Below are 25,713 nucleotides of genomic sequence, written 5' to 3' on the forward strand. Positions count from 1 at the left end.
AGAGTGACGAGACCCTGTGGTCCTGTGGGCAGCTTTTATTTATGTTGCATATTTGGTGATTTGTAACTTCTGTAGTGGAGGGTTATTGCTCTGGCTTTAATATTCCACAGTGTGGCATTAAACCTATGAACTGTCTATTTGGCATTTATTCAGTTACAGGTGTTTTATTGCAGAAACATGTTCTAATGCTGTTCCCTCCTCAAAAACAGACCTGGAGTTGTGTTTTGTTTCATTCACACATGTTTGAGTAACACTTTATTATTATTAGTCTGTTTACATCTCCAAACCTCAAAATGCAAAGTGGTAGTTTTCAAGTTAACAACTCCTTTTACCTTTAGTTCAGTAGAGATTGGTCATTCCGGGGCTGAAATGTGTGTGTGAATGTGTGAGTGGTTCCTTGATGTCCCCACACACATACATGCGCACACACAGTCTCACACAGACACAGACACACACTCTCACTGTGCTGAAGTGCAGTCCTTTAATGGATTCTTGTCTCTGTTTTCAGCGTCTGATTTGCCCCAAGACCACAGTGTGCTCGCCGCTGCTTCATGGAACACCTCCAGTGATGGTAAGAGCGCGCACACACACACACACACACAAACGTGCATGTACCCATCGTCATCTGGGTTTTACCAAATAGTTCGTAGTAATCTTACTGTATGTAAACTTCTGACTTTGAAGAATGTAAAGAAACATTGTCTAAAAAATCCTTCTCTCATTATTCTGGCATTTAACATAGAGAAACAATTTTGATTCTAATGGACCTAAAACAGGAAAAGTTGTGTCTGTTTTCATGTCAGAGAGAAAAAAAGCATATGTGTCATTTAATGTAGTGTATGTAAACTTCTGATTTCATCTGTTTAAATGTTCCTGGAAATAACTGAAGTGTTTCCAGATCCTCGTCCTCTGCTCGGACACAAAGACCCTTCACACTGACCCCACCCACCCTGGTGTAGTTTACAACTGAAGGCATTATCTCTACGGCCACACCCACACCACCATCCACACCACCATCCACACCACCATCCACACCACCATCCACACCACCATCCACACCAACGCCCGCACCACCATCCACACCAGTGCCCACACCACCATCCACACCACCATCCACACCAACGCCCGCACCACCATCCACACCACCATCCACACCACCATCCACACCACCATCCGCACCGACATCTGCACCGACATCTGCACCGACATCTGCACCGACATCCACACAAACATCTCTACTACCTCATCCAGACCACAACAAACTTTAAATCCTGTCCTGTTGTGCTTGTGTCTCTATGGTTCTCATCTCTGATCCTGTGGATCATTGTTACAATTTATTCATTTTAAATCACAATATTCATCTAAAATGACTTAATAAAAGAAACAAGTCCACTGACTTCCACGTTAGAAAACGTCGCTGTAAACTTCATGACAACAAAGTGCTACATGCTGTTGGCGCCCCCTATGGATAGCTGCACATCACACTAGAGCAGCACTTTTTTTTTCATTTATATCAAAGTGACTATGTGACGCTGCCAAATCCTATAAGTATCATCGATTAAGAAAATAAAAGAATATTCCAGGCAAAAGTATTTAACATGGAAATAAGCAGATGGCGACTCGGTATGGAACCTTCGTTTCTGAGGAAGATGGAGGAGAGTCGTCCAGAGAAAGACACTGGTGACCAGTGGGGTTTGTTTAAAGCCTGGTTTGTTGGTTTATTCATTGTAAATATGTGAATGGTCAAATATGAAGGAGATTAAAACAGACACAGATCTCTGAAGGATCACACACAGTATCACACAGCAGCTGTGTCTAAACATTCTTACTGAAGTAGAAGTACATGTAAATGTTTTAAAGCAAATCTCACCAAATTAATAAAATAATTCTTGTATATAATATAAAGGTTGTTGGTTCAAATCTGATGTGATTATAGCTCCCTTAGATGAATGGTGCCGTTGTGCCCTTGGGCAAGACACTTAACCCCCCTCGCCCCCAGTGTCTGTTTTTTTTTTAATGTTCATCACTGAGAATAACTCGAGCTCCGCCGCTGTGACGGCGCTGAACTCATAAATCCTTGTATTGTTTATGATACAGAGTTGATGGTGGTGTTACGTAAAATCCCCCATAGCGAACATGTCCACGGCCTTGTTGTGGTCGCGGGGGCGGGCTCTGTTTACATATTGCAGCGTTTGATTGGGCCAGAGCAGAGCGAGCTGATGACAAGGAAACATTTAACCCTCTGCCACATTAAAGGGGCGGTCTGCAGATGACAGGGACACATTTAACCCTTTGCCACATTAAAGGGGCGGTCTGCAGACGGGGGCAGGGGCAGGTTTGTTTCGTCTGGTCGTGTGTTCTGGTAAATGGGACGTGCCTTGTCTGTGGCAGTTGCTCATTGGTCAAATGCTTCTGCTCTGATCTTGAAAAGCGGTGGTTTGAATCACTCTTGATGCTGTTGTTGTGTCATTTGGCAAGACTCTTAACCCCCTTTGTCCCTTGAGTCTGTGCACACTGGTGTTTGTGTGTGTGTGGTTCCTGGTGGTGAAGCGCTTTGAGCCTTGAAGTAGAAAAGTGCCAGTTAAAGGTCACTTCATATATTTTTCTATAATGTTAATCTCATCTATTCCTGTATAATTGTTGCAGTTTAGTTGGTAAATCCGTTTACCCGCGATCCAAACGTTTGCTACTTTAAACCACAGTGATGATGCAGACTGTGTGTCCTGACCCCTGTGTAAATGTGTCACTGGACAATTCATATGTGATTTATGCGAATATGACAAGTTTCATTAAATGTCAAAATTTGTGTCAAAACACCATCGTATTTACAACATTTCCAAACTCAACAATTTCAGATAATAATGTTAATAATAATAATAATGATAATAATGATAATAATAATAATGATGATGATGTTATTAATAATAATAATAATAATGATAATGATAATAATGTTAATAATAATAATGATGATGATAATAATGTTGATGATGATAATAATACTGTTGATGATGATAATAATAATGATAATAATAATGTTGATGATGATAATAATAATGATAATAATAATGTTGATGATGATAATGATGATGATAATAATGTTGATGATGATAATAATAATAATGATAATAATAATGTTGATGATGATAATAATGATGATAATAATAATGTTGATGATGATAATAATAATGATAATAATAATGTTGATGATGATAATAATAATGATAATAATAATGTTGATGATGATAATGATGATGATAATAATAATGTTGATGATGATAATAATACTGTTGATGATGATAATAATAATGATAATAATAATGTTGATGATGATAATGATGATGATGATAATAATGTTGATGATGATAATAATGATAATAATAATAATGTTGATGATGATAATAATAATGATAATAATAATGTTGATGATGATAATGATGATGATAATAATGTTGATGATGATAATAATGATAATAATAATGTTGATGATGATAATAATAATGATAATAATAATGTTGATGATGATAATAATGATGATAATAATAATGATAATAATAATGTTGATGATGATAATGATAATAATGTTGATGATGATAATGTTCATAATAATAATGATGATGATGATGATGATGTTGATAATAATAATGATGATGATGATAATGTTGATAATAATATTGATGATGATGATGATGATGATGCATCAGATGAGTGAGACTGCCAATCTGCCCCATCAGCCCCTCCCACCACAACTCACTCACACACCACTGTCATACTGGGCAATGTGGGTGAAGTGTCTTGCCTAAGGACACAACAACAGTTCTGTGGCACCTGATATTCCCAGCGGTCTCCCATCCAAGTCCTGACCAGGCCCAGCCCGGTTTAGCTTCTGAGATCTGACAGGACGGTTTAACCACACAAATACTGTCCCCTGTCCCCTGCTCCTGCCCCGTGCTGCTTTTACTGCCCGTTCTTTCAGCTGATGAAGTGCAGCAGACGTGTTGTTTCATTTTCTTATGAGCCGACGATAAACTCACCTGTGATTTCTGACCCAGGTCGATATTTTTAAGAACAACTTTCACTTTGTCTAAAGATGTGGTCCCATCAGAGCAACTGAGCACCCTGAACACACATGACCTGAACACACATGACCTGAGCACACATGGACTGAACACACATGACCTGAACACACATGACCTGAACACACATGACCTGAGCACACATGGACTGAACACACATGACCTGAACACACATGACCTGAACACACATGACCTGAACACACATGGACTGAACACACATGGACTGAACACACATGGACTGAACACACATGAACTGAACACACATGGACTGAACACACACGAACTGAACACACATGACCTGAACACACATGACCTGAACACACATGAACTTAGCACACATGACCTGAACACACATGACCTGAACACACATGACCTGAACACACATGACCTGAGCACACATGACCTGAACACACATGGACTGAACACACTTCTCTCAGGAGTCATTTCTTCTTCTCTCAGGAGTCATTTATTTTTCTCGTGACATTTGAAGTGATTGTAAATCTAAACTTAATCAGAGGAGACAGATTGAATTAAAAAGTCTGATTTTTAAAACTGGTCGAGTAAACAAGCTATGAAAAGACCAAGTCACACAGATTATTGGCAGACGCTACAACACACAGGAATGTACACACACACACACTCACACTCACTCACACACACTCAGCGTTCATTTGGTCTCAGTCTGATGCCAGTCACTCGAATGACTTTATTGAGTTAATGTGACTTTCTTTGCAAAATGAACTACTTTTGTTTTTCATGTTTAAAGTGGAGATGATTCTCGATATCGACCGAGCCCAGAGACTGAAACTAAAATAAGACAAACCTGATCCAAATGTGTTATGTAACTGAGTTATGTTATGTGTTTAACAAACATTAAAAGGTCAAACATTCTGAGACTTTCTGGATGACTACGACCTGGAAACAGTCTCATTACGTCAGTTTAATTGTCTGACCAGGATATCCACTGAACCCATATGTGGAGCCGATCTGATCCAGCTGATTTTGCTGGACTAAATTTTACAATCGTTCAACTTATCCTCTGACCCTCCGCTCATCCTTTGAACCTCCGCTTGTCCTCTGACCCTCCTCTCATTCTCTGACCGTCCTGTATCAGGTCATTTTGACAGTGGTACTTTACATTAGACATTTCTGTGGGAAACATGGCACCTCTTATTCTGTTTGTTTTATGTGAAAACTTCAGCTCATGTTGTTTTAAATGTGACATAAAATAAATTGAACAGAAAGGAGCCTCAAAAGTCACAGTCACACTCTGAGCATACTGCTGTTTGTCAGTCTGATGGAATAAACTGGATACAGCACAAAACTAAATATCATAAAATAATCACGTTAAAACTCTTCGAGAGCCTCTTGTGCAGTGGGGCAGACTCACTGTCATGTCTGTGTAAGGAGCACACTGTTGTGTTAAACCCAAGACTCAACCTCCATGTCGGGACAAATGTGTTTTCACAACATGTTCGAGCTCATTTAAGAGCTCAGTGTTTTGACCCCGCAGTGACCCACAGAGTCTAGTGTTACTATGGAGACCATTTATAACACTATATTATTGCAATGATCAAAACGTAAATAAACCGGCCATAGTTCAGAAAGAAACAGGTTTAGTAAAAGTTGGATGAAATAAAACTTTTGTGAGTCATTTCTGTCCAGGAAGAATTTAGACCGACTATTGTATTAGTAATCTAGTGATCTCTCCCAGGCCCTATTCAAACCCTCCTGATGGTTAGCAGTACGAGCATGTACGAGGCTCCACCCACAAACCTACATCACCCATTCTCCCACATGACAATTCTCCATAAAAATAAAAAAATATGATACATGAAGATCTGTTACTGTTAATGCCCCATAGAAGTAAATACCCTCTCTTTAATGAATAATACTTATAAAGCTCTTGAAAGTATTTTGATTTAGAAGGTGCCTGATTTGTCTGTTATTAATGTTCATATCTTGATTTACAGACACAATAGTGAAATAAAAACCCCAGGATCAGGTAGAACGGGTTAATACGAACATTTAAGACCAAAATAACGAGTCTGACAGCAGCAGTTACAGAGAGAGGACACAGTTTTTCAATAGTAAGTGAATTGGAGCCAGAGTCGATGGAGCTGGAAGTGCGCCCATGATCACTTCCTGTTTGGAACGTGGCGGCTAGCAGGTTAGCTATGTCATATATTATATTTACAGTCTATGCTAAAGACTAAATATATAACATTTTGAAGCATTTTGAAGCGTGTCCCTCCTCCAGACGGGGAGGACGGCCCATGGGTGGATGTAGTGACCTTGAGCGTCCAGAGGAACAGTATAAATCTGGACTCTTAATGAGCAGCAGTGGACAGACACCTGGAGCAGAGACAGTGAGGCCCTTTTATGGAGAAGCTCAGCCGTGTCCAAACACTTCACAAGACTTATGCACTGCTCACCTATACCACCTCACCCTGATGTTACACAACACCAGATTCATGGCTCTTCATTTCTCCTGGATTTGTGAGGGAAAAGTTACACAATGGGAACAGTTTGGTCCACATAGACTCAGATCAGTTTAGTCCACATAGGCTCAGACCGAGGACATTTATGCACCAATGGAAAATTAATACTACAGTTTTGTTTAAAGACTGGGATAAAAACAGCCATGGAGTAAGTAGACTGTACAATACCTACTTTAGGGATTAACGTTACATCATTACGTTATTATTTCTATATTGATTAGTTGATTATTTTCTTAGGCTGTGCACAGTAGCGCTTGGCTAGCTCATTGTTAGCGTCTCTACTTCCTACTTCCCGTCTAGTTTTATCTCTGTGAGGTTTTTGCCGAGTCAACATGCTAAACACTACACAAATATGCTAATAATATGCTAATTTTAAGGCATAATAAATATTAACACAACACCACAAACTGAAGTATTCTACATTTAAAAATAACTGGGTAGTCTTTGTTTTAATTCATTTGAATTTGAATAGGTTTATTTTATATTTTATGCTATTAATATAAGTTAGCATTAGCTTTGAGACGCAGCGAGGTAGCTAGCATGCAACTGTGCACAGAGCCTATTGCAAGATTCACTCACACATTCATACACCAGTGTCTGTGTACACTGGTGTATGAATGTGTGTATAAATAGGGGTGTGTGTGTGTGTGTGTGTGTGGGGGTGTGTGTGTGTGTGTGTGTGTGTGGGGGTGTGTGTGTGTGTGTGTGTGTGGGTGTGTGTGTGTGTGTGTGTGTGTGTGTGAATCTGTGTGTGAATCTGTGAATGGGGGTGTGTGTGAATGTGTGGGGGTGCGGGTGTGTGTGTGTGAGTTTGTGTTTGTGAATGTGTGTATGAATGTGTGTGTGGGGGTGTGTGTGCGTGTGTGTGAGTGAATGTTTGTGTGAATGTGTGTGTGAGTGAATGAGTGTGTGAATCTGTGCATGAATGTGTGTCGGGGTGTGCATGAATGTGTGTCAGAATGTGTGTATGAATGTGAATGTGTGTACGAATGTGTGGGGGTGTGTGTGTGTGTGTGAATGTGGGCGTGTGTATGAGTGAATGTGTGTATGGATGTGTGTGTGTGTGCATGAATGTGTGTATGAATGTGAATATGCGTACGAATGTGTGTGAGTGAATGTGTGTGTGAATGAGTGTGTGTGTGAATGAGTGTGTGAATCTGTGCATGAATGCGTGTCTGAGTGTGTGTCTGAATGTGTGTGTGTGTGTGCGCATGGTTCCATGATGTAAAGCTCTATAAAAATATGACCGTTTATCATGTGACCAATTACTGAGATATTAAAAATACAGACCAAAAGTGTCAGTATCTAATTTGTCTTGGTGTTAATATGAAGCATTTACCCCTGAATGAGCCGTTCATTCTTCATGAGTAAATCTATAGCACATATTTGTCCAGTTCCTCGGGGAAACCTGCTCGTGGTTGTTCATTAATCCTCATTACACATCGATGTGGAGCAGAGTTTTGATCTGTGCGTGGGTTTTGCTTCCTTGTTTACTCTGGCTGGTCTCGAGCGTTTCTCCTGACCTGAGACGGGGTCAGGGGAGCTTTCTAGATCCGACATGAAACGGTGGCGCTCGAGATCTTTGTGACCAGCGACCCCGGCTCCGCCTTCAACATACGGAAATATTCTAATGTCTTTCCCATACATCCTGTTTGTTTGATGCAGCTGTGTGTCTGTGGATTCAAAGTACAGCAAATATATCAGTGTATCATTAAAGCTCCTGTATGACACAAACTGACCCCTGTGAGATTTAGTCCATGTTCTAACGCTGTTACAAAACCAGACCTGGAGTTGTGTTTTGTTTCATTCGCACATGTTTGAGTAACACTTTATTATTAGTCTGTCTACATCTCTAAAGCTCAAAATGCTCTGTTCCACCTTGTGATGTCATGAAGTGGTAGTTTTCAAGTTAACAGCTTCTTTTACCTTTAGTTCAGTAGAGATTGACAATTCCAGGGCTGAAATGATCCAAATGATTCTAGTGAAGGTGGATGTAGTTTAAAAACACAGTGGAGCACTTCCTGTATTACCACATGATGACATCACAAGGTGGAACAGAGTGTTTTCAGTTTGAGACAAATTCAGCCTAAATCTGCAGGCTCCAGGTCTGTTTGTGACGAGGAAACATTAGTTCCATCAAATGTAAAATGATTTCTAGATTTGAGTCTAAACAACGTGTAAACCTACATTTTCATTGGATCACCACTTTTTACTCAAGTATCAAAAAAGTATAAGTACTCTTAAATGGTGGAAGAAGTAAGAAATACTCAATTTTATCACTTAAGTAAAAGGACAGATCCTGGAGTAAAAAAAATACTCAAGTAAAAGTATCACATGAAAAAATCTATGTAAGTAAAAGTATTAAAGTACCTGTTTAAAAATGTACTTAAAGAGTAAAAAATAAAAGTATTTCTTGCAGACTTTGAGTCTCATGAAGCCTCAAATGTGGTGATTTTGATAAAGATTTGAGCTGAATTTTGTTCAACAGAAACAAATCAATCAGGGTTTTTTCCCCATCTGTTTTTATTTGTATATTTTTGTTTTGCTCAAATTCTCAACGTGTTAAAAATAAACCCTCAGCCTTTTCAGCAAGTTTCAAACAATAATAAAAAATACTTTAACTTTTCAGTCAAAAATGTAGTGGAGTAGAAAGTACAGATACTGCTCTCAAATGTACTCAAGCAAAAGTACAAAGTACACACTGTAAAATGTACTTAAATAAAGTACAAATACCTAATATCCTACTTAAGTTCAGTACTTTATTACTTGTACTTCATTGTGTTCCACCGCTGCCTCTGTGCACTATATGAAATACAGTGATGTTGTTTTTCTGGCTCTTTCACAGTGAAATAAGTGAAATATGATTGATGCTTTTCCCTTTGGCTCATGTGTAAAACGACACATCTCTGTTTCTTTTGTTGTTTCTGTCTGAATCACACCTGACGCCTCCTCGTCTTGGCTTCGCTCTGCACAACTTCTGCCATTTTCTCAACATCTTTATCACTCTCATAAATCATGTTTCTCTTCTGTGATTCCAGGGCCTTATTTCATCCGTTTAGAAGCTCCAATGAACAACATAACCACATCTCTGGGCCACACCGCTGAGCTGTTCTGTCGAGTATCTGGCAACCCGCCTCCCACAGTAAGATGGCTGAAGAACGACGCTCCGGTCGTACAGGAGCCGCGCCGCGTGTCGTATCGCTCCATGCAGTACGGGTCCAGACTGCGGATACGGAATCTGGACACTACGGACACGGGATATTTCCAGTGTGTGGCAACCAACTCCCACGGAACAGTGTCCACCACCGGCGTGCTCTTCGTCAAGTTCGGTAAGAGCCCAAACTTTTAATGGTCGTAATTAGCAAAGACTGCAAATATTTAAAGGTCAATATGACTCTACTCTCTGATCTCTGTTCTAATGTTGTTTCCTCGTCACAAATGGAACTGTTTAACACACAAACCCTGCATATTTAGGCTGAGTTCTTTTCTCAGACTCAAAACACTCTGTTCCACCTTGTGATGTCATCATGTGGTAAAACAGGAAGTGCTCCATTGTGTTTTTAAACTCCATACACCAAACCACTAAACTCCTTCACCAGAATCATTTGGATCATTTCAGAACTGGAATTGCTAATCTCCACTGAACTAAAGGTAAAAGGAGCTGTTAACTTGAAAACTACCACTTCGTGACATCACAAGGTGGAACAGAGCATTTTGAGCTTTGGAGACATAGACACACCAATAATAAAGTGTTACTCAAATGTGTGAATGAAACAAAACACAACTCCAGGTCTGTTTTTGAGGAGGGAACAGCATTAGAACATGGATTAAAGCTACAAGAGTCAGTTTTGCGTGATACAGGAGCTTTAAGTAGCATAATTTTCACTTATTATGGAAAAATTATTCACCCCTGAGTTTTAGACGTCCCCAGCCATGTTCTGTAATACATATGATCCTTGTGTTAGTTTAATAGATTTTAATTCTCTTCTTAAATGTTTCTGCTCTCAACAGAATTCTACCTTTAAAACACTCACATTAGTCTCAGTAAAAACCAGACACGCATCCAGAATCATTCAGATCTGCTTTTGTTTATTTTAAATCCAAATTTAAATATTTAGGACTGAAAATAGATGTTTGTTTTTTATGCCCAGAAATTAGAACTGATTTGGCAAATTCATGAATATTTGGAGACCACAGCAAAATAAAACCCACTTTTTCCAGTCAGGAGGATTTTGTGGATGTAGCTGAAAGGCCACGCCCACAGTCACTGAGATGTTTAGTTTTCATATGCAAAAAGAAACTGACAACAGCTATGTGTGTTCACCTGTGTGTTCACCTGTGTGTTCACCTGTGTGTTCACCTGTGTGTTCACCTGTGTGTTCACCTGTGTGTTCACCTGTGTGTTCATCTGTGTGTTCACCTGTGTGTTCACCTGTGTGTTCACCTGTGTGTTCACCTGTGTGTTCACCTGTGTGTTCATCTGTGTGTTCACCTGTGTGTTCACCTGTGTGTTCACTTGTGTGTTCATCTGTGTGTTCACCTGTGTGTTCACCTGTGTGTTCTCTGACTCCAGTGTAAACACCAGGAGGTCTTTTCACTGGAGTCAAAAACCTCCTGGTGTTCACTCTACACTGGAGTCATTCTTTGCTGGTGTTGCAAACCTTGATGTCTGTTTTCCCGTTTCACTTTAGGTACTTCACATTTGGCTCATGCAGAAGGCCTCCCACAGACTCACCATTGGCTCGAACTTCACAAATCTGAGAACAATATAAAAGATGATGTTCTTAAACTCCTGCTGTTTTCTGTTTCAGATCCTCTGCCCACACCTCTGCCAGGCCGTCCCACGTAAGTCTGCTTCTGTCTCCTATGGGTGGTCAATGTGTGCGACCAGTCAAAAGTTTGGACATGTCTTCTCATTCGGTGCTTTTTAAAAATGTATTCTTACTACTTTCTACATTTTATACACACACTGAAGACATCAGATATATGAAGCAAGATATATGGGATTATGCAGTAAAGAAAAAAAGTGAAATAACTTTATAAGACAGATACTTTGAGGATTTGAATATTTTAAAAAAAGTGTAGAATTATTAAAAATGTTTTCTTTGCTACAGATGCTACATTTGTTCTGTGTGTATATAAATTGTAGAAAGTAAGAAAATCAAACAAAAGGAAGCCGGAAGCACGCTCATGCTCACTTCCTGTTTGGTGACTAGCAGGTTAACTATGTGCACTTATATACACAGTCTATGATCCAAACATTCACCTGGTCGTGCACACACATTATTCCTCTTACTTGAATTCCTTTTTAGTGATGATTTTGTAACTATTTCACCAAACGCTAAACTTATTGCTAAATCGATTAGCTTCCTTCAGCTGGTTGTCGTCCCTGTGGCATTTTTATATTATCACATCATCTGAGCTCGAGTGTCTGCTGTGTGTTGATGGGTCTCCAGAGACGACAGTGAGTGAGTCAGTTCTGTTATTTCCTGTGAATGAGGCGGCCTGTGGTTATTATGGGATATATGAGGCTGTTCTGGCACCTCTCACACAGGCCACATCTGACGCCACACATCAGTCATGGAACAATCCATCAAACTGGTTATTAGAAATATAAAATCGCTATTTACAAGTGCACTTCAAAATTAAATATCTTTGAATACAATATAAACTGTCCAAACCCTTCTTCTTGATCAAATCTCTGTGTAAAGTCTCTGTACCTGAGGTGCAGCGGCTCTACTCCGAGCTCCTCCCATGTGACTGAGCTCGTCGTCCTCTCTTTAAGGGAGTGCCCAGCCTCCCTGCAGAGGGAAGACATTTAACCAAGAGTATCCGCCATGTTGTCCTTTTGGTCATGACCATAGGAGAGGGTAGGACCAGAGATCTAAACCAGGACTAAACCAGAACTAAACCAGGATTAAACCAGGACTAAACTAGGAGTACACCTGGAATAAACCAGGACCATAGGTGAGGGTAAATGGAAAGCTTTGCCTTTAGACTCATAGATGTAAAATACCTCCTCTTTAATACCCCATAGTCTTAAAAAAATGCCCCCTCTTTAATAAAGTTACATTTCATTATCTGGCCACATACTGGAGGAGTGGTCTTATATAAGAGTGAAAGAAAATGAAGGATTTTTACTTTTGTTACGTGTCAGTAATCGTGAATATTATCCTGACACTTAAAAAACGTGTCATATCTGCAGCTCGTCTGCGTCTCTAATCTGATCATGCTCATAAAACCCAAATTAAATGGAGTTAAATGAAATGCAGTCTCATAAAACGGGAGAAACAATCCCCCCTGATGTGTCCGTGTTGTATTGGCAGTTTATCTCTCTTCAAACCCCAGATATTTCTTTGCTTTAGTCTTGACGTCCTCCTGCTGGTCGAGGCTTTCTCAAATTTATTAGATTGTGTCTGGATCAAAGCTGTTGGCCTGGATGAGTTTCACAAATGTCCCAAAGTTAAAGCTGGTGCCAAGGCCCAGCGCCACGGAGCCAACGCTGCTGGCGTCCAATCGAAATCAGACACCCCGTAAAAGTCCACCATGGAACAGCTCGAGAACGTACTCACACAATCTGACAGTATTTACAGAGCGCGTTAGCAGGCCTGTGTGAAGGGCTGTGTGTGAAGGGCTGTGTGTGAAGGGTCTGTGTGTGAAGGGCCTTTGTGTGTGAAGGGCTGTGTGTGAAGGGCCTTTGTGTGTGAAGGGCTGTGTGTGAAGGGCTGTGTGTGAAGGGCTGTGTGTGAAGGGCCTGAGCGTAAAGGGCTGTGTGTGAAGGGTTGTGTGTGAAGGGCCTTTGTCTGTGAAGGGCTGTGTGTGAAGGGCTGTGTGTGAAGGGCCTGAGCGTAAAGGGCTGTGTGTGAAGGGTTGTGTGTGAAGGGCTGTGTGTGAAGGGCCTGTGTGTGAAGGGCTGTGTGTGAAGGGCTGTGTGTGAAGGGCCTTTGTGTGTGAAGGGCCTGAGCGTAAAGGGCTGTGTGTGAAGGGCTGTGTGTGAAGGGCCAGTGTGTGAAGGGCTGTGTGTGAAGGGCCTGAGCGTAAAGGGCTGTGTGTGAAGGGCTGTGTGTGAAGGGCCAGTGTGTGAAGGGCTGTGTGTGAAGGGCCTGAGCGTAAAGGGCTGTGTGTGAAGGGCTGTGTGTGAAGGGCCAGTGTGTGAAGGGCTGTGTGTGAAGGGCCAGTGTGTGAAGGGCTGTGTGTGAAGGGCCTGAGCGTAAAGGGCTGTGTGTGAAGGGCTGTATGTGAAGGGCTGTGTGTGAAGGGCCAGTGTGTGAAGGGCTGTGTGTGAAGGGCCTGAGCTGAGATTAAAGACGACACAGGAGTCGAGTCTCGTGTGACATTATTACATCCACAGAGACGATGGGTTTGAGTTAAATAACAGCGACAGCAGGAGTGAGTGTTTGGTCACTGATGTCATGATACTGAAATTACAAACTCGATTTTGATACTAAAAAATAGACTCATTACTGATTTTGAATGACCATTTCAAAAGCTTTTTAAAAAAAATGTTTTATACAAACTATTGTCATTTCTAGCACAAAATCATAGTATTTGTTCATTATGCCATTTGGCATTCAGGAAAGGTCAAATTTCATCCAGTTATTTATTTTTTATTATTATTATTTTATTCAGAAGCGATTTGATGAGTTTCGATACTAGTTTCATTATCAATTAGTACCTGATTTTACGATACTTTTAACACCCTTTTGGTTATACAGTAAAATAGGTAGGAATTTAGTGATGAGAAATGTAGATATAAAATAAGGATTATAATAATAATAATAATAATAGATTTTATTTATAACGCACTTTACATTTGAATAACAAATCTCAAAGTGCTACAGTGCAAAAAAGACATTAAAAACAGAGGACAATTAACATTAAAAACAGAAGACAATTGATGTAAAAGCAATAAAACAATAACCTGAGTTTAGCTGTAGGCCAAGGTAAAAAGGTAAGTATTTAGTCCTCTTTTAAAAGCATCCACCGTCTGTGGAGGCCTGAGATCGTCTGGGAGGGTGTTCCACAGACAGGGAGCAGCCACTGAGAAGGCTCTGTCGCCCATGGTCTTGAGCCGTGTCCTGGGCATGACCAGACGGTGCTGTTGGCCTGACCGAGTCTTAGTGAAGGTGTGTGGTGTGAGCAGTTCAGTGAGGTGGGGGCCGCACCGTGGAGACAGTGATGGGTGTGCAAGAGGACTTTGTATTGAATGCCGAAGTGAATGGGGAGTCAGTGCAGAGAGTGAAGAATGGGGGTGATGTGCTCGTGTTTACGCACCCTCATCAGGACCCTGGAGGCGCTGTTTTGGACATACTGGAGCTTTCGAATGCTCCTGCCAGAGATCCCGATGAGGAGTGCGTTACAGTAGTCAAGCCTGGAGGAGACAAAGGCATGGACGAGCTTCTCTGCAGCAGGGAGGGAGAGAGAAGAGCGAAGTTTGGAGATATTACGGAGGTGAAAGAAGGCAGTTTTGCAAATGGAGGTGACATGATTGTCAAAGGAGAGGTGGGGGTCATTTGACCCCCAGGTTTGTTACAGAGGGAGAGAGGGGAATGGTGTGTCCGAAAAATAAAACAGGATTATTCATAAAGAACAATGGAAATGGTGCTGGACTTTAGGTTAGGCTTTGAAAATTCAATCTACACATTTGTAACGTGGCGTCTGGATTGTTATAATTGTCTGGGGCTGGACCAGGGCTCCCTGCAGCGCTCACTGAATGTCCAGAACACTGAATGTCCACTGCAACTGGAGACACAAACTAAGACACGAGACACATCAGGCCTGTGCTGTGTCCTGCACTGGCTCCTGTTTCATACGAGTTTAAATGTTTGCGCTCTATGGGTTCAGTCTGCGCTCTATGGGTCCTCTTTATTTGAGGAAGGCTGAAGACCAGAGGTGATGGAGCCTTTTCTGTGGCAGTGCCCAGACTATGGAACAGCGCCCTCTGCCTGTCAGATCCTCTCAGTCTTTAACTCAGTTTAAGACTAGACTGAAAACTCACCTCTGCTCCCTGGCATTTAACACTACACGGGACATATAGGTGTTTTAGTGTTCTTTCCCTGTGTATTGTGTACCAGTGCATGTGTTTTGTGTTGACTTTAATGTGACGCTCTTTGATTCGGCTTAAGTTGTTTTAAATGTGGTATAGAAATAAACTTGAGTTGAGTTGAACCCAGTAATGGGCTGATATATTAGTGTGTGGAGATGATGTTCTTTGGTTTTACAGTAAAATGAGCACCTGGACTTTTAAAAGATTCTTCAGGGGTTTTAGAGTCTGAATTATATCAAAGGTAGAGCTGTTTCAGTTCAACTTTGTGTTTTTATTCATGTTTGTTGTAGAATAAATAGAAGTTTATTTAGCGTCAGTCCAGGCCCCAGAGACATGACCACACTGTGGGAGTACTGTCCACGCCCGGCCATGCTTCCATTGTAGGGAGTATTATACCTTTGATGATGTCAGTCAGATTACATGGGCTGAGCTGGAGGTTTCCTTGGTACAGTTGTGTACCAAGGAAACCTCTATGATTACATAAACTCACATAAAGAGTAGATGCAAAAACTCACACTGTACTTTGCGTCACTTTTGTTGGCCTACACACATTTTTCCTTCACATTTCCCATCAAAATGAACATAGCACTTCAAAGTCTGTCCTCCTATGAAAATCTGCTTCTAAACCTGAAAAATGAAACCTGCCTGTGTATTTCACTTGTAAAACCAGAGCAGGAGCAAACATGAACCGAGCCGAGCGTTCCATCATTAAAGAGCTCATTTAAAGGGACGTGCGCCTCCTTAAAGCGCTCATTTAAAGGGACAGACGCCTCCTTAAAACTCTCATTTAAAGAGACGTGCACCTCCTTAAAGCGCTCATTTAAAGGGAAGTTCGCCTCCTTAAAGCGCTCATTTAAAGGGACGTTCGCCTCCTTAAAGCGCTCATTTAAAGGGACGTTCGCCTCCTTAAAGCGCTCATTTAAAAGGACAGGTGCCTCCTTTGTTCACGAGCAGGTGGAGCACCTCCTCAGTGCTGTTGGTTATTACTGTCAGGGCCAGTGCATTAGCCGTACATCAGACTGACAGACGTCAGCAAGACGAGGTCACTAATGATGACACGGGACGACCTGCAGCAGCGGCGATGGCGGCTTACATCACCTCTGCTCCAGCTGTTCAAACCAAACCTAAAATCTCTGTCCAAAGACGTCTGGTTTAGGTGCTGCAGGTCACTCCAGACATCTATAATCCTGATTTCATCTGAGAATTAGAAGCACAAAATAAACAGACTCAGGAGGGACTTCGAAATATGAAATAGGACACTGACCGATATATCAATACATCCAGCACAGGCCGATATATCGATACATCCAGCACAGGCCGATATTTTTGTTTTGGTGGATCTGGCAACTCAAGTTAACAAATCAAAACATAAAGACCATAAATAATTATCATAAAAGTAACATTTAAAGACAAGTGTCAGAATAAAACTCTTTCTGTCATATGCACAGCTAAACAAAACCATTTTTAGCCTGGATTTAAACATTGTTCCAGGTTTTATCTGCACAAAACTCAAACACTGATTCCTCATGTAAAGTTCAACAGTGTGGCATTAAACTGATCTATGTCACATTCCTTTACATACAGGCGTTTCCACTGCTCAGAACCTCATTCATGCTCTGAGCAGCTTCTCCGACCTGTGACTGTCTGATGACACAGTCTCATTCAGATCCACTGTCCCACAGGTTGACGGTGTGATTCCAGCTCCCACAGGTTAATGCTGTCGTTGTGTCCTTCGGCAAGACACTCAACCCCCATCGCCCCCACTGTGTACACTGGTGTGTGAATGTGTGTGTGAAGCACTTGTGAGCTTTTACTGTTTTAGTGTATCCATGGAGACCAGAAAAGTTCCACAGTGCACCTTTATGTCTGACCACAAATATTCCTCACATATTTTGAGGTGAAGGAGATTTCTCGCCACCCACATCGCTCCACTCAACCTGGAGCGCTGAGCCTTCCACTTCAGACGCCTCGGTTTCCATGGCGTCGACCGCGGGCCTAAGCACACAGACGGAGGAGAGGGAGGAGACGGAGGAGAGGGAAGAGAGGGAGGAGAGGGGGGGGGGGATAGTGAGGAGAAAGGGAGGAGAGGGAAGAGATGGAGGAAACACAGGAGAGGGAGGAGACTGAGGAGATGGAGAGGGAGAACTCACATCCTCAGAGTTTAAGTTACTGTTCCAGGAGTGAGAGATCGTAAGTGGAGGGAAAAACAGAAGAGGAGGAGGAGAGAGAGGGAGAGAGAAGAAGACGGATAGGCGTAAATATCATCTTTACACCCAGATGTGAGAATGTGCGAGTCTGAGAACACTAGACCTGTCATAATAACACATTTCGAAGCTCGATATATCACTGAAGTAAATACAGACGATAAACGATAATATTGAAACTCATTTAAACTTGTAAAATAGAGAGATTATATTTGTAACATTTTGTGCTGGATCAACATCTCAATCCTGTTCAAATTCTGTTTAAAGCCACACTGTGTAACTTTTCTGGTGGGGGTGTGTCTGTGCCTCATTCACCTGCATTTATTCTATTACACGTGTTTTTATCACTAAAATAAATTACATTTTTACTCTGAGCTGGGTCACCTCTCTTGTCATGTCTCCATGGAGATATGTTTAATGCTATAGTGTGGAACTTTATTTATTGATTGATGCTCTGGCTGATAAAAACGCTGGTTCAATTTCACTTGTAAATGGCCTAATACCTTTCAGCTCTATTATTGAATTAAAATAATATTTTTTTAAACTGCAATACCATTAACCACCACTAGAGTCTCATTGATTGAACATTTCCAGATTTTCCCCTCATTGAATTAACCTGAACGAGAGTCACTGGTGTCTGTTCCTCCTCCGCCTCCTCTATCCTCCTCCTCTATCCTCCTCCTCATCCTCCTCCTCCTCCTCCTCCTCCCCCTCGTGTTTTTATAGGAGCAGAAAAAACACAGGAGCATTAGTGAACCATAGCTGCCAAAATTAGACCCCCAACTTTTTGTCTGTCACACTCCATTTTCAGATGGAGAGAAAGAAAAACAGAGAGAGGAGGAAGGGAGGGAGGAGGAGAAGGGAGGTGGGGGGGTTAAGAAGGGAGGGGGGAGGTGGAGGGAGGGAAGGAGGAGAGGTGGAGGGAGAAAGGGAGGAGGAGAGATGCAGAAGGAGAGAGGTAGGGAGGAAAGGAAGGGGGTAAGAGGAGAGGAGAAGGGAGGGAGGAAGGGAGGAGGAAAAGAGGGAGGGAGAGGGAGGAGGGAGGGAGGAAACGAGGGAGGATGAGGAGATGGAGGAGGAGAGGGAGGGGCACAGTAATATGGGTAAACTCAGGTGAGATTACTGTGGTTTAACTCTAAGCTCAGCTCACACACTGAAGCTAACTGTTAGCCGCTAGCAAACACCACAGCATCAAAGCGTCACGTTCTCTTTGTTTTATCAAGGCTGGATTTGAAACAAACAAACTACAAGTAAAGTACTGTACTTAAGGATAATTTTAATGCATCTGTACTTTACTTAAGAACATTTTACAGTGAAATTAGCAAATATTATTGTCAGTATTTTCATAAAGGTTTAGGTGTAAAAGCTCCATCATCAGATCAGGACTGACTGGAGTCTCGATGTGGAATAAACCAGTTTGACGACTAAAACATCTCCATATCTCAGTTTTTACTGTGTATCTGATTGAATGAGCTTCATGAACATGATCTTCCTAAAGTGAATCCTTGTGTTCCTCTGAAGCGAGTCCAGGTCATGAATCAAAATGGAGTCAGGAGCGAGATTGAGTTGTGTGTAATCGTGTGTGATCAGTGTGTTTTTAATGGAGCCTCTGTCAGACATGTGGCCTGGAGTCCAGACGCAGGAGGAGCACACAGCAGGTCTGGGCTTAAATGGCTCAAAATCAATGATCAATTAAAGCTGTTTTTCTTTTGTTTTTGAAAAGAAAAAATCTAATCGAACATTGAGATTGATCAGTAATGGCGATCGTCATATTGGCCGATCCTACTCAAAAGTCACACTCTTGTCGCTCTCCCAAAGTCATATGACTGTTTGATGATTGGCTCATGATTCACTCTGGCCTGATAAAGACAAACCCCAAGAGACAAGAGAAGCGGGCACTTGCTAACACTAGCAGGATGGAGTCGATGGAAGTGCTCCCATGATCACTTTCTGTTTGTAACGCCGTGGCTAGCAGCTTAGCTTTGTCCATTTATATAAACAGTCTACGGTCATATCTTTTGCTTGAGTACATTTTACCATATATATATTTTTCTTTACTCGAGTATATTTGAGAGCAGTATCTGTACTTTCTACTTTACTACATTTTTGAACAGGAATGAATAGTAAAAGTATTTTTATTATTGTGTGAGACTTGCTGAAAAGGCTGAGGGTTTATTTTTAACACATTCAGAATTTGAACAAATCAAAAATATACAAATAAAACAGAAAAAACGACTGATTCAATTGTTTCTGTTGAATAAAATGTAGCTCAAATCTTTAACAAAATCACCACATTTGAAGCTTCATAAGATTCAAAATCTGTGAGAAATACTTTTACTTTTTATTTTTTAATTACATTTTTAAACGGGTACTTTAGTATTTTTACTTAAGTAGATTTTTTTCACATACTTTTACTTGAGTATTTTTTTTGCTCCAGTATGTGTACTTTTACATAAGTAACAAACCTGAGTACTTCTTCCTGTCCTGTGCATAAAGTGTATCAGTGTAACTCTTTATCTACCTGTTCTTCGGGGAGTTCTTGGAGGATTTAAACTCTTCTTTTCTCCATGAGTAAAAGTAAAGTCTGATCCTGTGCGTCTCAGAGTTTAGATTGTGGCCCTGCAGACTCGCTCTAAGTGCGGGGCTCGTTCCAGAGCGTCTGTGTTTAAAATAACTGGGATGTGTCTGTGTTTGAGATGATGAATACTCGTGCACTTGTGCTGTCAGGGCTGTTTAAGCTCTGCTTCCTTCACTGCGAGCTGGAAAAAGATACAACCAGAATAGTGTGTTCTTTTCCCTCCTGTGGCCTCGGCGCGTCTCCCTCCACTTTGGAATGAATAATAGTTTTTATGAAGCTTTTTCAACTCCAGCTTCAGACGGAGCTTCAGCCACGAGGAAACTCAGGCCAGTTTTAAGTTAAAATCAGATGTAGTATCCACAAGTCCAAGTATTTGAGATGTAATTGAGTCAGATGTAATCGAGTTAAATGCATTTTAATCAGGTGTAATTCAGTCAGATGTAATTGAATCAGATGCATCAGACGGGAGCCGCTCGTCTAACTATAGTTAACTATAGTTTCAAAGTCCCGTTTTAAACAAACAAGAACATTTAACATTTTTTGCAGTGGTCCAAACATATTCCCCATTTTGTTCACACATTCTAAGCCTTCTAATTACTCACCATGATGAGTTTATAAGCACATTTCATAAATTTCAAAAGCCTGAGTTTTCCCGTTGTGCTACTACCAACAACAACTATCATGCTAACAGCGCACCTGACTTGTGTTCCCAGATAAAAATTGTTTATAATTCATATTTTTATCATTTTGGGTTTTACTTGTTCACATCAAGCCTCATTTTTACTGGTAACTATTGTAATACGATTTATTCACAAAACGTTTCAAAGTTGTTTATGTTTACATTTTTATCTCTTGTCTTTTATCCAATCAGAAACCAGATTGAGGTCCTTACTTTGGGTTGCCAGGTCCTACGCCAAAATGGCTCCTCTGTTTGCTCTGATGTCTCAGATTTCAAACGTCGCAGCTGCCCTCGGTGCTGTACAAAGCCAATAGTTTTGATTAGTAATGCATGTTGTAAGTATTACTTTAAGCCCAGACTCAGTTCTAATTGAAAGTGAAAGAGGTCAGGATCCCTGGAGCCATCGTCTGCTTCACAAACATCTGCTCGTGGTCTCAGTTTAAATGTTCCACTGTTTTATCTGTTTGTGGTTCACCATTTTCCAACATTTTGTCTAAAGCTCATTAACATTGGACCTTTAAGTTTCTTTTCTTTTCGGTCCTTGTACACAGAGGTGGGCGGAGTAACCAGAACTTGTATTTATAAGTAAGAGTACCATTTCTTCAAAATGATATTATTTACTGTATGTGAAAGAGAAAAGTTCTGCTCAAAATGTTTACATAAAGTCCAGAGAAGAGACGCATCAGGCCTGTGTGAGCTGCACTGGCTTCTGTTTCATGTGTTTAAATGTGTGAATCTGTGGATCCAGTCTGAGCTCTATGGGTCCTCTGTCTGCCCTCTGTGGGTCCTCTGTCTGCCCTCTATGGGTCCTCTGTCTGCACTCTATGGGTCCTCTGTCTGCGCTCTATGGGTCCTCTTTATTTGGAGGCATTACTGCAGCCCTATACTCCACCCAGAGCCCTGAGGTCAGAGGTCAGCTCCTGCTGCTGTGCCCAAAGCCAGACTCAAGACCAGAGGTGACAGAGCCTTTTCTGTGGCAGCTCTCAGACTATGGAACATAGCCCTCTGCCTGTCAGACCCTCTCAGTCTTTAACTCAGTTTAAGACTAGACTTAAACCCACCTCTTCTCCCTGGTATTTAACACTACACAGGATATACATGTGTTTTATCAATATTGAACGGCACTAGCTCAGTTGGTAGAGTGTTCGTCCACTGATCTAAAGGTTGCTGGTTTCTACCCTTGTCATAAACATCACTGTTGGAGTGGTCAGATCTGCTGACCCACAGGCTGGTGGTGCAATTCCAAACATTAGATCACAAAAATAAAAATCATATCTGAAACCTAAGAAAGGTCACACCATAAAACTTTGAAACATAAACTGAAACAGCTTCATTCTTCAGATCTCTTCATGAGTAGATCTGAGTATCAGGCTTTACCTCGACACACCTCTGTCGATCATAAATGTTCAGGTGGAACATTCTTGGTGTAATTTGACGATCGGAGACGGCGTCTTTAATGAGACGTTTAACTGTAGTGTTTTATAATGAGGGGCCTGTGGGGCTGTTTCCTGTTCTCTCCATCTGTGTGTGGCATGAGGCACATGGCTCTGTAATTAACCCGCTGTCAGCACCAGATCAAATGAAGTTTACTGACGTGACAAAGACGACCCAGTACAAATCCACTTAGCTTTTAGCTTTTAGCCGTATAGCGCCCCCCTCCTGCAGCCCTGAGCGTGTGCAGCCCACACAGTGTAACCACATGGAGTTAGTACAGTGTGTTCAGCACCTAAAGGCAGCGCACGCTCACCCAGGACGGTACTGGTGTAGAATCTTATCTATAAAATGGTTTATTAAAATATGTAATAATTATATCATATCTGAAGTGTTTTGGGAGGCCACACCTGTTTAAAGAATCCAGAGGTAATTAACAAAGCATCTGACCTCCAAACCACAGATCACGACTTTCCCTTTATCATGTCCCAACAGAGTCGCCCATTATGTTTCTCTCCTTAGACACACTGTGTGAAAGTTTAAACCAAACTTTGAAATTTCCATGGGGACAGATGTGTTTTGTGCCATACTGTGGAACATTATAGCCAAAGGAACAGCATTTCCATCGCTGTGTTTCAGACGACAACACAACATTCTATAGGCCAATCATATTTAATACAGATGGGAGCAGATAAAATTTGTATAGTTGATATGCAGATGTGTGATGTAACAGTGAGTTATTGGGTCTAGTCTCAGGTTCAACATTTGTGCTTTTACCTTTTGGTTTATTTCATGGTACAGTCCAGTGTGATCAGTGGGTAATAGTGTAATCATGCTCTGTTTTTGGGCTAAAAAGTTTTATTCTGAAGTGAGTTCTACACATTTATCTGGAACGGCTCTCGCTGAAAGTGATCTGAAAACGCCAAATGTAATGATGAATATTTTAATCTGATTGGTCAAAGCCAAAAAGTCAAACTCTTCTTAAATAATGTTGAGAGAAAAGCAGCGTCCTCCACAGAAGCACAAAGCTCTGACCTTCTGCTCGTTTCAGTCGGAGGCTAAAACAGGCTGAAGTGCGTCTGTCGGTGTCGCCATGTTTGTTTTGGTTTCGTTTGGGCGCTTCGCCTTTGGCTTCTGCACAAACCTCAGTGCTGCTCTGTGATTGGATAAACCTCACAGCGGCAGCATGTGGATTCTCGTGAGTCACAGATATCACGAGAATCCGTTTCGCTGCACGAGGTGGACGTTCTGTGGCTTTGTTGTAATAACACTGTGCACAGACTCTGGCTCATGTGTCTCTATTATCTGCGACTGACTCCACACTGGCACAGCAACGAGACCTGGAAACTGTGTGTGGGTGTGTTCAGCACAGTGTGGGGTCTGAAATCAGTGTGCACATCAGGTCTGCGTGTGTGTATTTGTCTGTATGCGTGTGTGCATGCACATGTGTGTGTCGCGTGTTGCAGTTACAGTGCTTCATTTTCTGGAGTCAGATGTTATATAGAAGAAGCATTTAGTGTGTTTGTGTTGCAGTTCCATCAGTTCATTCGGGCTCGTTCACTGACACTCGTTGACTCGTTCACTCGGACTCCCTCACTCAGACTCGTTCAAACTAACTCATTCCCTCGGACTCGTTCACTCAGACTCACCCACTGAGGGATGACAGCTCCTCTCAGAGGACGGCTCTTCTCAGAGGACGGCTCCTCTTCACTGCTCTGATCTATTATCTATTACATCTCTCAACATCTCTATAAAAATGGCTTGTACTAAACTTGTTTCAGCTTCACATCTGGTTATGAAATCTGCCAGTCGCTCTAGTGGGGACATGATTGAGTCCCAACCTGGCAACTGAGCCCCTTTAGCGGTGCAATGTTAGCAGCTCATTCATCTGAGGCCAGACCATTGCAGAGAACACTGTTGTTTTTGGCAGAGTTCAGAGTTTAATCTGCCACAGTGAAATGTGCCGATCCGTGTCTCAACTGTTTACAACACAAACACGTTTTTCTCTCTTTGCTCAGATCAGTCGGTTACAATAGTGATTTATGCCTCGTGCTGTGTTCCATTCTGTTTTACCTGACAGAACTTCTATTGCTTTTTTAGACTGTGCTATTTGTCTATTAGCAAGACACTTTATACACCAACATGAAAAAATAACCCATAGTTTTCTTCATATTACTATATTTAATATTTTAAAATAGTGTGTCGTAGAAGTAGCATGTCAACAAGGCCCATTTCTGTTCATATTCGTCTAAACGCACCCATACACTTGCACACACAGGCACTAAATGAATTTCAACAGTTCATATTTTTATTTAAATAACTCAACATATGGCAGTTTACTTGCAGCAAATTCCCTTTTTTGCCAAGTCCTAAAATAAATCTATAATTTCTTTACCAACATTCCATAAAACACATTATAAAGACACTGACAGATTGATAAAAAGTCTGTCATTACAAATGTGATGACAAAGCTTTTGAAAAATAATTTTGCCTCTAACTTCTAGAAACTGTTTCTCAACTTTAACCATTACAGTTAAAGCAACGCAGTGTCACTTTTTTCTGGCAGTGGGTCAGTTGGTAGAGCATTTGTCCACTGATCTGAAGGTTGATGGTTCGAATCCCGCTCTCGACATAAACATCATTAGTGAATGTGTGAGTAGTTCCTTCATGTAAAGCATTTTGAGCCTTAAAGTTGAAAAAGCGCTATATAAAACCGTGACTGTTGACCATGGGAAATATGCTTTTATTTTATTCCATGTTTTCACTAAAAAGTTACGCAGCAGGGCTTTAAAGTCACTCATTCCTGCTCCTTTAACAAACATATATCTCTCCTCGTGTTTCGTCGAGCTCTCTGTGGACCATAATCGCCTTCTTGTCGTGGGTTCTTTTTAGCGAAGCGCTGATTGATTGGGAGATCCCAGTCTTATTATGGCTCTATGGGGACCAGCCCTTTGGCCACGGCCTCGTCCTCTGCTCTGGACTCGTTTGAAACCCGAGAACACGCCAAAACCCAGCGCCCCATTCCCCAGCTAGCTTCAGAAACGCCAATGCTCCACAATGCATATGACAGGTTTACATGTTTTAAAATTATTATTATTGTTGTTGTTATTATTATTACTCCATTTGGGGGGATGGAATATTTATGATAGTTTTACATCAGATTGCGAAAAAAAAATTTAAGAAAACTTCAAAAATTTG

General features: G+C 41.3%; 1 protein-coding gene across 1 annotated transcript in view; it reads left to right on the top strand.

The window, feature by feature from the left end:
* ror1 (receptor tyrosine kinase-like orphan receptor 1) overlaps positions 1–25,713 on the top strand; it is a 169,943-nt gene that overhangs the window by 116,106 nt on the left and 28,124 nt on the right. Inside the window, exons 2-4 of the mRNA XM_055221029.1 lie at positions 509–571; positions 9,616–9,906; positions 11,389–11,422. Of these exons, the coding sequence (XP_055077004.1) occupies positions 509–571; positions 9,616–9,906; positions 11,389–11,422 (388 nt within the window). The remainder of the gene's footprint in view (positions 1–508; positions 572–9,615; positions 9,907–11,388; positions 11,423–25,713) is intronic.

The sequence above is a fragment of the Periophthalmus magnuspinnatus genome, chromosome 4 (genome assembly GCF_009829125.3).
Source record: "Periophthalmus magnuspinnatus isolate fPerMag1 chromosome 4, fPerMag1.2.pri, whole genome shotgun sequence".
NCBI lineage: Eukaryota > Metazoa > Chordata > Actinopteri > Gobiiformes > Gobiidae > Periophthalmus > Periophthalmus magnuspinnatus.